A 13,756-nucleotide genomic window follows, 5' to 3' on the forward strand; every position below is an offset into this window, starting at 1 on the left:
CGAAGGTCATTCAGAGTGCAAATAAAGTGTTGATCATTTTCAAATTTGAATTCAATTTAGGGAATGTTTTAATCATTGAACCAGTGTAACAAGCAATAGGTCCATTTATTTGGCCCATTTTATTTCCAAAAATAGATTGAAATCAGCTGTTTCGGTGCTTTCGTACTAATTTCATGCCTTATCGTTATTAATAGTTCCGGTTTAGTTCCGGATTTTTTCAATCAATCAACCGACTTATACTATTCTAATTTGCAGCTTTTTCATACTCTGACTCTTTATTTGTATCAATTTTTGTATAACACAAGCTACTTTAAGAATAATAAAAAAAAAATCAAAAAGGTCATCAAAATTAAAACACGTTTTTGCAATATTAAGCAGATGTTCAAAATTTACTAAAATTGTTGATTGTAAATTAAAATGACAAAATGAATAATCTCTAATTCACTCCAAAAGTGTCCAGTCAGTCAGCACGTAATTTAAATGATAATTAGTGATATTTGGCTATTGTAGTGGCGCACGTGGTTGGTCTCTTTGAAAGGAGGATCATGTGAAATATATTTGGATCTAAGAAGGAAGTTTGGAAGGTGGTCGATCTGATTCGGTAGCTGAACAAAGCTGTCAAGTGTTTCAAGTATTTCTTGTGGTACTACCTGTTTTTACTAAGAACACCGTTGGTGGCTGAATTTTTCCGGGATAAGTACTTTGATGGATAGATTAAAAGCTTATTTAGACTCCTCGCCTGTAGCTTGGCAGCCTTACAAACAGGATAGGTGTAGTACGTTTACGATCTGCTATATTCGAATCTAGACTGCACAATGAAGATTAAAAAAGGAAATTAGGACTGGACTAAGAAAGAAGGGGTCATTTAAAAATGTAGGAGCAATACAGAGATCTATAAGCTATGCAACGAGGCTGATATCGTAAAACAACTAACTCGATGGGCTGGACATGATGGAAGAAGGTCGGCAAAAGCTCCTTCAAGTCTAACTTTGTAGATGACATAAGATCACGAGGACGTCCGAAGAGTTCAAGAAAAGAAGCTTCTGACAGACACAATATTACATTTGTAATTGGAAATTGGCCACGTCGTCGTTAAAGCCAGTTTGAGGCGGCATCTGAGGGAGGTCATAGATCACAATTGAAGCCAAGAAAGTAAGTAAGTAAAATGTAAAATTTATATTTAAATTTTATTAACTTTTATTAATTAAATAATTTTCTAAAAAAATTGACAATTTATTTTTTAGCAACAAAACGATAAAGCTTTCTAGGAATGCACAATGGATCCTCGGATTTTGTCGATAATAAGGTTTTTGCAACATCATCCATGTATTCATCCTGGAGGGTTTCTGGCATCTTCTTAAGAAATGGAATGACAGCCTTGAAGGCTTCTATACATAGGATTAAAATAAGGTGATTTAGAAATTTAAGCAATAATTATTGACAAGTATAAACTTACTTTTCAAACTTTCAATATGTTCGTACTCAAATATATCATTTCCTTCACAATTAAATTCAACAATTTCAAATCCAGCTTCAGTCAAAGATTTTTTAATTCTATTTTCAAGTTCGGCAAGATTAAGCCATAATGGAAAGAATTCTTCGACCCAATCATTCGTGTAGGGTTTGTATTTATCATCTAAATACTTCACAATTTCAGCAATTAAATGCCATCCTAAGATAACGCAGCAAAACACTCCACCTGGATTCAATAAATCATGAACATTTTTAAATGCCTTTGTTAAGTCTTTCATCCAATGATGGACGTAAAATGATGTTGCCATATCAAAATGCTTATCCTTTAATGAATCTGGTATGTCACCTTCAGCATCCATATACATGAACTTTATATTGCTACTTCCATATTTTTCAGTTGTAAGTTTAATCATTTCCTGACTTTTATCCACAGCGACGACACTTGAAAAATTTAATCCAATAGTTTTAAGTGTCAAATCTGTTAAAACTGATCCACATCCAGCACCAATGTCAATCAATGAAATTTCTCGAAGTCCAAATTCATTCCTTAATGTGTCACCGTAAGCATCGTAGAACTTTTTCACGGCATCTGTTTGTTCGTAATTATTCACTGAATATAGCTTGGCTTTATACATTATTATGGCTTAATAAGACAAACGATTACTGATCACACTTGTGAATTCACTTGCCATTTATAGCTCTATTGGAATTTGAAAAATTCTCTCATTTTTTCTGATTTACTCTAGGATTTGTAATTATTTAAATATACTGAGCGATAATTATATTGAAGATGTGTCCGAAAAATCCAGTTATTACCAAATATATTTTTCGTACAGTAACACATTTCTTTTAATCAAGTTATAAATTAATCTAATTTTAGAATTGACATTATAAACTTTTCAAATCTTACTTTGTAGATCAGTGACGTACAACTTGTTATTTTTCGCAGTACTTTTTTCATGATCAAGACCTTGATGGTACTGTTTATGACATTTCCAAAAATATTTTAATGTCGATGATTATAATAACGTGGAAAACTGAAAAAATTCTTAAAAATGTGCTATGTTTAGAGAAAATATTACAAAAATTTAAAAGAGGACGACCATCTGCTGTAATTTTGCCGGGAAACTGCTGAATTGTTCTTCATTGCTGCTGTGTCCCGACAAAGCCTCATAATGACCCGATTTTTCAATAACTCGTGAATTAAATAAAAATTTAAGAAATTTTAGAAGCATTTTTTAAGAATACATTGAATATTAAAATTCAAAATAGTCTAAGAGATTCCCAATAGTGCAAAACTTAAAAATGTTCCAAAAGTATCCCGGTTTTTTGTGAAAATCTTCTGGTTACCCTATTTAATAATTAAATCCTAGAATTAGGCAATGTGAGATGCATGTGTAGAGTTTTCATTGGAACGGACATAAATATATTTTAATTTACTAATAAACTGAAACGAGACTACTGCTGCACATCCGAGGTAGAGCATGGATTTCGAACTTTATGCTCAACAAAACCTAACACTGACAATTATCCATCCTTTAAAAGCATTGGATTGGTGAAGCCGAAGTGTGACCAAATGTCAAGTGTGTAACTTCTCGTGGTATCTTCTGTTAACACCAAACATACCGCAGGCGACCTAAGCAGTGTCAGGATATGTACTCAAAAAGAAGATTAATATCCCTCGCTTGTAGGGTGGCAACCCGAAAAACAGACAAGTTATAGCAGGCTTACAATTTCCTATTACCGAACCCAACTTGTACAAAGAAAGCTAGAAAAGTAGCAAACGTTGACCAAAAGTTGAGTGCCAAAGAACTTATGGAAAGAAACGAGATATTATTGCATTTGAAATCGGAAAATGTCAAAAGGTCAAAAGCCAGCGATAGAGCTGGTTTTAGGTGACATCTTAGGAAGTTTATGGATCATAATTGATCTGTACAGCCAACTAAGGAAAGTAAGTAAATAAAAGCAATGTTAAGCAACAAAAAACGAGCTAGACGAAAACATTTTGCAGCACCACGAACAGAAACAACGCAAACAAAGTCAATAATAAAGCGAATAATATAAAATTAATAAAAATAAATTATATCAACTTTGTAGGTATTATTATTATAACGGATTTGTATAATATGATGGTGATTCATGTTGTTTCTGTAAAAGTAAAAAATTGCAAGTTGCAGATTGCTGAAAAAAAAAAGACTCACAACAAAAAATAAAACAAAATACGAGAAAAGAGATGAGGGAATCGCAAAAAAATGTAGATTATATTTCGCATGGCAAATATATTATTATAAAGTTGCATTTTTTTAATATACAATAATACAGTGCAAGGAAAAGACAGAAGATACGAAGAAAAAAAAATATATAAAACAGAAATAAATTTAATAATACATCTTTTGAATCTCTTATTTTTTTTTTTTTCTTAAAAATAATATATTGAAATAAAATCTTTCGTTTCTGTATACATCTCTTTTTTATACTTTTGCTGCCAAGAAGCTGTATTTATTACAGCCACAACAACAACAAAAAACATATTGGAGAAGCAAGTAAGTAGATATAAATGTATACATGTAGAAATAATTTACAGGCATTTTTGTAAGTTTAGGATTAATTGGAATAGGACACAGTTTCGTCAATCCAAGGCTCATAGTGGGTCAGAGTCAAACTAGGCTCTGGTTAATAAAGAGTGCGTTGGCCTAGCCAGCCGATATTCTTAAACACAAGCTAAATCAAAGCATACAGCTTATTCTGTAATAATAATCAGAACATAGTCGATGTTGCGTCGAGTATAAAACTAGGTAACCATCAAGGAGCAAATCATTTATTACGTAATACAAATCTACTTCTTAATCCACGTTTGAGGTGTAGCAAAACTTCAAACCCGAACCCGATTTTCTCAGAGTGATAAGTAATAGCTAAACAGTCTTAAGAGTGAATCCAGTAATTTTTTGAAGATAGGATATGTGAGGGAGGGTTGGTATATATTTAACCTGGTATACCTTAGGTAGAATTCAGATTTTTGTTACGAAAAACTATAGTTATTTGAAGAAACTTTAAATCTAGTCTTATCCTTTGGAAACGTCTCTAGTAATTCGATAAGTAAGTATAAACAAATCATTCCAGAGCTGGAGTTAGAGAACTGCTAAGTAAGTGTTCTCAAAACCGAGACTTCGAGGAATTTCCTTAGAGTTTCAGTCTAGTTTATAAAAATTATGTTAATTAATCCGAGTAGAGTTTGATTCTCACTAGTGACCAACTTCTCTGTTCTGTTAGATCTCCCTAGATGTTCAGTAAAATCGGCCCTAAATTCTAGGGATTTCAATCCTAGAGTCAAATTGCAACCTCAGGATAACGGGTTTGTAACTCTAATTAGATCCCTATAGTCCCCTATCATCAGAGACCTATTCTACGACATTCTAATTTTAACAAAAAACAGTTGTTCTTTAGAAGATAGGTGCAAAGCCAGGGTGTTTTGAGAAGGTTGGTCACATGATTATGATTTCGTAAGAGTGGTGTGTACTTTCTCTATGCCGGGACCGGAAAATCCCAAAAAGTCTCGTCTCTATCCCAGTCCCCTCCCGAAGTCCCAAAAATCTTCCCCTATGAGGAACCAAGATGAGATTAGTGAATCTGTACATCTTTGCCGAATGCTCAGTCTATTTTAGTATTAATTAAGAATAACTAAATTAACACCTAAACCATTCAGCCCAAATAAACCCATTAACACATTTCCATAAAGAATATGTTCATCAGAAATGAAAATGTATATTCGAATCACGAAATAAATTCGATGCGAATTATCAAAATAAAAAAAAAATGCACAATAAATAAATGAAATTTATATTTCGAGAAGTTATAATTTTAACATAAAGAATATATAAAAAAAAATGAAAATATTTTCGCCAATTATACACAAAAGCCCGAGACTCTCTTCGAATGTTTTTATTAATAAATACGAAGAAATATTGTATTTAATAATAATACATAAAGAAATGAGAACCTTAAAAATGCCTCAAGGAAATTCAAGAAAAAAACAAAAAAAAACAAAAAAAAATCATATTTAATCTCAATGCTGAATGTTGAGCGATGCATTATGTGTTCAGTGAATTATTTCAAGTTATTAATTTCACTGCTGCTGCTCTACTGCCAAATCGAAATTTAATTTTATTATAATGTAGTTGGAATATTTTATGATTATTATTATTAATATTGTTATTACAATTACTGACGGTGCTGATGCTCTTGTAATGCAGGATATTAATATTCATTTTTTGAGATTAACACCGTGTTTCGCGGATGAAGTGTGAGAGAATGAACTGTTGTAGAGAGGTGAAAATATAGTTTTGTGTATGAGATTATCAAGGTTTTTGGATCAATATTAGAGATGGTATTTAGGGATTTCTACGACTATGCAATTTGTCAATTAAAAAATCCTCCATTCAGTCTTCATAACTTTCAGGTCAGACATCTAGTCTCAGACACTTCTAGTAACACACATGGATCAGCATAGTGTGACAAATAACTACTATATTTTAGAATTTCTTCAATTTGCTGAGTTTCTTGTTTAATAATTCAAAATCTGGCATCAGAATGGCGTGACTCTGACTTGGGTACATTACGTCCATTACCAGGTCAGTCTGAGGATCAGATTGCTGATCATTCAACTGATTCACGAAGGGCACTTGGCGTAGAAATGGCTGAAAATCCAGCCATTGCCCAGTGTATCTATGGCCAGATTTGTAGAAACTTAGCTTCAGACCTGAGCCAAGTCTGAGATTGAATTTTTGAATTTTTCCAAATCAATCGTGTGCAGGGCTATTTCCTCTCATAAATTAACAAAAGGCAAAAATTAATAAAAGTTTTTAAGTGAAAACAGTCGAAACGGCGTGAATATGTCTTATAAATTAACAAACCTTATACATTTATCTGTTGATGTGGCAACAGTTACTAAGTTGATATGAAAAAGGTGATGATTTAAGAAATTATGTGAAAATTATTGCAGTTTATTTTATATTTTATAGGAGATTGATTTTTCTACGCTTGTATCATGTAGTATGATTGAGTCATAGAGTAAGTGAAAGTTGGGGTGTTATATGTGTTATAGATGAATAGTTTAGAGTAAGAGAAAAATTGGATAATTTGGTGTTTAACTAGATATTAATTAGATGGTGTTGTCAGTTGTGTTAGGGAAATTTTTAAGAATTTTCAGACGAATATTGAAGTCGCAAGGGTATTGCTACATTCCCAAATTGACGGTTTGATGCTAAGATGCCATTCGGATACCAATTTTGGAAAAGTCCCAGTTTTAATGTTTTAGTTTTGAGCTACCAGACCCTTTAGATTAACAGTTCTTATCTGTTCACTTAAGCCGCTATTGACACTTCACTGTTTTTGGGGTATATTAAGGTTTCCCGAAGTTTCGGTCTCGTCAAATTTTAGGGATCCTTGGGACTACACGGGAAGTCTCGGTCTTGATCTCGGCATCGAGAAACCATTATCAAATTGAGCATCTTGTGGCATTTTGTAAGCGAGATTCTCAGAGTAGAGTAGAACAGGATAGAATGTCCTGATAAATTCAAAAAATCTTCTAAATGGCATAATTTGGCCATAATAATAATTCAGATGATTCTCTAATAATGCAATCAATTGCTAATAAATCCAATAATTCCAAAAATCCCAAAACCTGCATCCGATCAACAATATTGCTCAATCAATAAGTCTAATTTACTTCACAGTCGGTTAACTTAATCAACATTCGAAAAAGTATTTCATGCAATAAATTTTTGATTTTACCGAAAATGTATGCAGCACATATAAAATCATTAATTTCCTCGTAATAAAACATAATAATTAGAATTATTGCATAGCAAAATCATTAAAATCTAAAATTAATAATCGCAAGCTATAACTAATATTCTACGCATTCGTGCGTTCATCCATACATGCGAAAATATTTTATATTTTTTTTTATATACAGTGTAAAATGTTTAGAATCTAATTTAGATACAAAATTTAATAATTGCATATCCAAATCAACTGTTGCTAAAATAATTTTTAAGCGAGAAATAAAAAAAGTTTTTTTTTTTTTTTCACATAATTCACAGCCACAATGACTGTTCTCTCACCTACCCCCTAAAAAATAATTAAATTTTATTTACAAACTTGTTGATCTGTTTTCACAAAAATTTTTGTATTTTTTGTTTTTTTCGGGTGCATGTAGAGTAAATGCAACTACTATATGATGCATAAATATGTCAATAACGTACGCGCTGCTACTACTATATATTTGCACTGTAAATTTATGGCGAAAATATTATTTCAATATAGGCTCGGGATAAAAATTGAAAACTTTTTTTTTATTTCACTCTCACTATTTTTTTTTTTTTTTTTTGGTGGATAAAAAAAGGAAGCATATTGAGCTTATAAAAATTTATTCTTCCTGTTTTGTGGAAGGGTTGGGGATTTTGGTGTTTTGGAATTTGGTTATTTTATGGGAAATTGTGATAAAAATTATGACAATTTTAAGAATCTAAGCTGTGCTAATTTGAGCAAATTTGATCGAAAATTAGACACAATTTAGAAAATTCTGAATAAAAATTAAGCAAATCTGAGCTAAATTTGAATCAAATCTGAGTCAAAATTGAGCAAATCTGAGCCAAAATTGTTCAAACTTGAACAAATCTGAGCCAAAATTGAGCAAACTTGAACAAATCTGAGCCAAAATTGAGCAAATCTGAGCCAAAATTGAGCAAATTTGAACAAATTTGAGCCAAAATTGAGCAAACTTGAACAAATCTGAACCAAAATTGGGCAAACTTGAGCAAATCTGATCCAAAATTGAGCAAACTTGAGCAAATCTGAGCCAAAATTGAGCAAATTTGAACAAATCTGAGCCAAAATTGAGCAAACTTGAACAAATCTGAGCCAAAATTGAGCGAACTTGAGCAAATCTGAGCCAAAATTGTTCAAACTTGAACAAATCTGAGCCAAAATTGAGCAAACTTGAACAAATCTCAGCCAAAATTAAGCACACTTGAGCAAATGTGAGCCAAAATTGAGCAAATTTGAGCCAACTTAAACTAATCAAATTAGAATGTCCAACTCTGACCATTCTCAAATTCATTCATCTATCTCCCCAATATAAATTTTTATAATATCCACACACATGTTTTTTTTGGTGGTTTTAAAAAATTATTGTATGTACTCCAACTTGATGATAGTTTTTTTTTATTATTCGTACATTTTCCTGTGGGCTATTTAACACTCACTCACATTATCATGAACTTATGTTGTTGTGCACTTTTCTGACACTTGTTGCACTACTAACTAGTTGGTTGGCTGGAATTACGGGCGAGAATGAGAGGTATGAGATAAATGCACACACAAAAAAAATATTTATATGAAAAATAAAATATATATAATTTTTTTTGTGGCAATTTTATTTATAAACTCATGATGTTGATGATAGAATAAATATTATTTTAAATTAAGTTTTATGAAATTTTAATAGGTGTAGAATTTTTTTGGGGGAATATTTGAGGTGTGTGGGGCATCTAAAGTCTTTTTATGTCAAGGATTTTATGAGTTGCTAACTTACTCATTTCGCTGATCGTACATATCAACTGTCATTCATGATCTTCCATAGATGTAGCCTGAAGATGACTCTGAAGCTGCCTTTGTCTTCCCAATTTTCAATGCCAAAAGCAATTCTTTCTCTATCTACGGCTTCCTTCCAAGAGTTCTTAGGTCAGCTCCGTGCTCTCATGATAACTAGAAGCCATCTAGGTTTTGGTCAATGTTAAGCACTTAGTCGTGCCGCGAAAAATATAATGTTGTCCACTACTGATCTAGAAAGTCAGATTTGAAGACCTAATCAATGGAGCTTCTAAAAGTATCCTCATAACGTTTCCAGCCTATTGTATTGGGATTTTCGAATCTAAATACTGTAGCTTAACCTCTTCTCTGAAAACGCTCCTGGACCCAAAACGGTTAATTAGTCAAAAATCCGGCAATAGTCTTGTGTGACTCTGAGTTTGTTGCAAATTTGTTCTAAATCGGGCACTATGCCGATTCAGAGTGTCACATCGGCCTGGTTCTGGATTTCGAGTCGATTAACCGACTCGTGTTTTTGCCATAAAGCTTGGATTTGCTCAAGAAGGAGTCCATGTGGAGTCCTTAAAGAATCCAAATAGACTCAGAACTCCGTGCAGCTTATAAATTAGTTTATGTCGTCTATTGTTGTCCCACTCATACCCAAATGCCATGTTATTCCTGAATTCCATTAGACTCCTTGCTATACAAAGCTACATGTACACAATTTTATATGATTTCACAGAATTTCTATTCAAAAATGTCCATCCATTCTCCTCTCAATTGCAGAATTAATACAAAAAATTGAATTCAACTTTTTATTTAATTTTATTTTATTTCCATCTTTTTTATACAAATATCCACAAAAGCACCTCATTCTCATTCTCCATTTACCAAAAAACTGTATCATAACATACAATTCCAACAACAAGGACGATGATGATGATGATGATGATGTTGAATAACATAATATTTAAATTCAACAAATAATAACATTCACCTTATGCTATTATTACTATTTGTGTATATGAGAATGAAAATTTTCACAGGTAATTTTCACCTTTTTTTTTCATGCGGTTAACCTTTCAATCTTTCTTCTCATCTCATCCATTCTGTATATGCTGTACAACAACAATATGTATGAATGAAATATCTACAACCGTAGACAATTCTTCGAGATAAAGATTTGGCCACAAAAGAGTGGAAAATTTTAAATCCTTTTTTTTTTTTCTTCTCTCTCTTCATGCCAGGCGTTTAATCTGTAAAGCTGAGTGTCTAAAATATATTTGTTCAACATTCATACATGTGTATACAAGGATGTATGTACGTATGTTTATTTTATATATAAAAAAAAAGACAATTTAATTTAATTTTTTTTTTTGTGAGATTCCAAAAAAACACACATTTTTTTGCTCCTTTAAAAACATGATGAGGAAGAGCGAGAAAAAAAGGATTCAGATGGCAAATAATCGTGACTAGGATGAGATACTAGAAGTGGTTGGATGAAATTTTGTGCGTGGGATAAGTCAGAATTTGAAGATGAGATGTTTGAGAAAAACTCCGACCCCAGAACAACATGTCTCTGCCTTGGTGCCAGACTCGGTTTAAATCCGGCGTCATGCTAGAATAACACCAGTTTGATGTCGGATTTTCGATCAATTAGCCGACCAGAATAGCACAAATCGGTTAACTGATCAAAAATGCAATTCCAACCAAGCGTGACTTTGACTTGATGTCGAATTCGGTGACCATTCCTGAGTCATGTCAAGCTAGTGCCTGATTTTGGAACGATTAATCGACTTGTGCTTAAAAGACTCTGCCATGGAGCTTTTAAGGCAGCTTCCATTTAGCGTTGTTAAAAAAGCTTTGAAGCTTTAAAAGCCAGGTGAAATAAAACTCTTTATTTGTGTCTCTCGATGTTATACTCTGCATGCCGCCGAACACTAGTCGAAGCTTACCACCAAGGGGTGCCGCGAGAGATAAAATGTTGCTCATCACTGCTTTAGTGGATCTAGATTACATGCTTTGCCATCACTCGAATTGGTTCGATTAAGGTAATGCCTTAGAGAACAGAAGCTTGATGATATAGCTAAGTCTGTAGCTTGGTACCTGTCCAAATCCACTTTTCTTAGTTTTATGGTTATAACTTAATATCAGGGCTGTTAATAATGACTAAATGAGTTGATTTAACAGCACAGAAGTTCTTGTCTAAGGAGAATTTCTATTGAAATGAACTATTAAACCATCCCAAGTATCATATCTTTTATCTAAGCATCACATCCTTGTAAGAAAGTCAGGCAGCACTTTTTAGTGAATTGATGAATGTGAAAATTCTCCAAAGAGATTCCACTCGAAAAAGATCCTCTACATTTATATTTTTTTCAATTCTCCATCTCCTCATATTAAAAAGAGTATCAGAGAGCAAAGGCATGCCAAGCAAGTACATTTAGTCATACACATAAGCGGCTACAAAAGGAATGAAATGAATATAATCAAGTAAAAAGGAGTGAGAAGAAATGAAATTTAGAGACAGAAGAGAAAGTTTTTTTTATATATAAAAATTTTAAATATACAAAAAAAAAACCTCAAATTGTTGTGCATGTAGCTGACTGGTTGAGAATCATTGGCAGTCGTTTGCCTTGGATAAAAAAATATTTTAAATGAAATTATACAAAAAATTTGCTCTATCACAAGCTATTTTATATCCCCATCATACACATCGGACTCATGTTATAATGTCGGGTATAAAAAGAAGTAAAAGAAGTGAGAAAAAGGTTTTGCTGGATGCTGCTGAGGTGAAAAATGAGAAAGACACACACAGAATTTGTTGTGGCAGAAAGACAGTGTGGAGAGATTTTTTAGCTTCTGATATTTGCATATTTGGCAGTTTATTTAAATATTATCTCAACCACTGTTAAATAAAGATTTATTTTTTCATTCCTCTTTATGTGCTGCCTGCCGACACTCATCATGCCTTTTTTCACACATTTTATTTTTTAATTTTTTTTTGTGGTCTTCTTTTGATTATTTTAATTTTGTTTTTTGTTCTTTGTGTCTTTTGAGCTGTCTATGAATTTGTTCAGTTATTGTTGGCTATGAAAAATCAACAATCTAAGTGGATATGATTCACTTTCAGATTTGCGGTAATGTTCTTGAGTTCATCACTTTTGGTTTTGTTTTTGGTGATTAGGCGGGGATGTTGTAGATACTATTCATGGAAGGCAAAGACAGTGTTACATTCAGTATTAGAAATTGGCAAGCAGAAGCCAGAGATAGGGTTAGTTCCAAGTGCGTTATTGGAGAAGCTATGTCTCTGTAAGGTGTGCGAATGTGGAACATATGCAGTCACATACTGCACTTAGCCTAACCACACCAAGCTACCCTTAGTCTAACCAAACGCTAAGAAACGCAAAGAGAGAGCCGGACTGGAACTAATGACGATGAACCAGCTTTAGGCGACATCTGAGAGAGGCCATGGATCACAATTGATCTGCACGATCAGAGAAGTAAGTAAGTAAAATACTTTTGTTAGTGGCTGAATTAAAACCTCAAACTTCGAGTTCTCATGCCGAATTAGAACCAAGCGTCATGTCGATTATTTCACAGAGACAATTAACTCTCCTTCTAGAAGGAAATATCTGCATCCTGGAATATCAGATAAAGTTCATTGTTATGTTGTTATGTTGTTATGTTGTACTCTGTTGCTGGCTCTGTAATCTAGTTTGTACAAATTCTCTGTTTGTCCGTCCTGGTCGCTATTTCCCAAAGTGTGTGCCCTATCTAGCCTCTCCGCATAATAATATTCCTCTAAATTCCACAGTATTACTTCATCATCAATCTCACATTCCAATATAATCAAACAACTGCAAGTAAAAACACAATTAAAAATTCTAAATAATCGTCGTGTATCAATAAAAATCACAAAATCGCATTAGAATCTTCCATTGTAATGGAACTGTCCAAATCTCACTGAAATAAGTCATAAAATTTTCCACACGATTAATCAATCATAAATGTATCGATTCAATAAATAAAAATGCAAATCTAAATGCATCATGAATAGAATTTTGTTGTATGTTTAATGCACACGTGCAGCATAAAAGAACCAAACACAAAAAAATAAAATAAAATAATAAAATCAAGAATTACATCGATTGAGTGCGAAAAAAAAAACAGGCAGAGAGAATTGCCACAGAACAAAAAAAATGCACATTTTAAATCAAGTTGTCAATTTACGGTCTCGCGCCGTTAAACAACATAGCGATTGAATTTATTTTCATATTATTTATTTATGAAGCGACCGCATGCGAAAAAGCCACAAAACCTGTAAAAACCGCAAACAATATTGATGTTTTAATTCTCACTCTCCAATGCACAATAAATATGTTTGACTGTGTGTATAGTGGATATAACAATTGAAATAACAATATTAACAATATGCATAATGAAAAGTGTGATTTTTTTTTTTTTTTTTTGATGCACATTTTCTGGTTTGTTTGGTGAATTAACTTGCACTTTTTTGAATCAATTTTCGTTTTATTTTTATTGAAAATGTAGTCATTTTTGAATTTTATTGGAAATCCAGTGCGGAAACGCAGTTATTTTGACAAGATATTTATAGCATTCCTGCAAGTATTCTTGCTTACTTCTCAGTATGGATTTCAAAGGTCCTAGTTTTATACACTCGCATGAATGT

The 13,756-nt window shown here is 32.6% G+C and overlaps 1 protein-coding gene across 1 annotated transcript; it reads right to left on the reverse strand.

The window, feature by feature from the left end:
- Positions 1-1,233: 1,233 nt before the first annotated feature.
- On the reverse strand, positions 1,234-2,108 carry LOC139090113 (juvenile hormone acid O-methyltransferase-like). Its single transcript, XM_070639812.1, has 2 exons — positions 1,457-2,108; positions 1,234-1,388 (listed from the first exon to the last, which is right to left on the reverse strand). The coding sequence occupies exons 1-2, from the start codon at positions 2,106-2,108 to the stop codon at positions 1,234-1,236; spliced, it is 807 nt and encodes a 268-aa protein (XP_070495913.1).
- Between the last annotated feature and the right edge of the window lie 11,648 nt (positions 2,109-13,756).

The sequence above is a fragment of the Chironomus tepperi genome, unplaced genomic scaffold (assembly GCF_022539635.2).
Source record: "Chironomus tepperi strain 1889 unplaced genomic scaffold, CSIRO-AGI_Ctep_v1 contig_214, whole genome shotgun sequence".
NCBI classification, from domain to species: Eukaryota; Metazoa; Arthropoda; class Insecta; order Diptera; family Chironomidae; genus Chironomus; species Chironomus tepperi.

What these genes read in the sequence shown, in the direction of transcription:
- LOC139090113 (XM_070639812.1), bottom strand. Translation starts at nt 2,108, where the DNA reads ATGTATAAAGCCAAGCTATATTCAGTGAATAATTACGAACAAACAGAT. An exon ending in ACATATTGAAAGTTTGAAAA is followed by an intron (nt 1,389 to 1,456) that starts GTAAGTTTATAC and finishes TCCTATGTATAG; the next exon opens with AAGCCTTCAAGGCTGTCATT.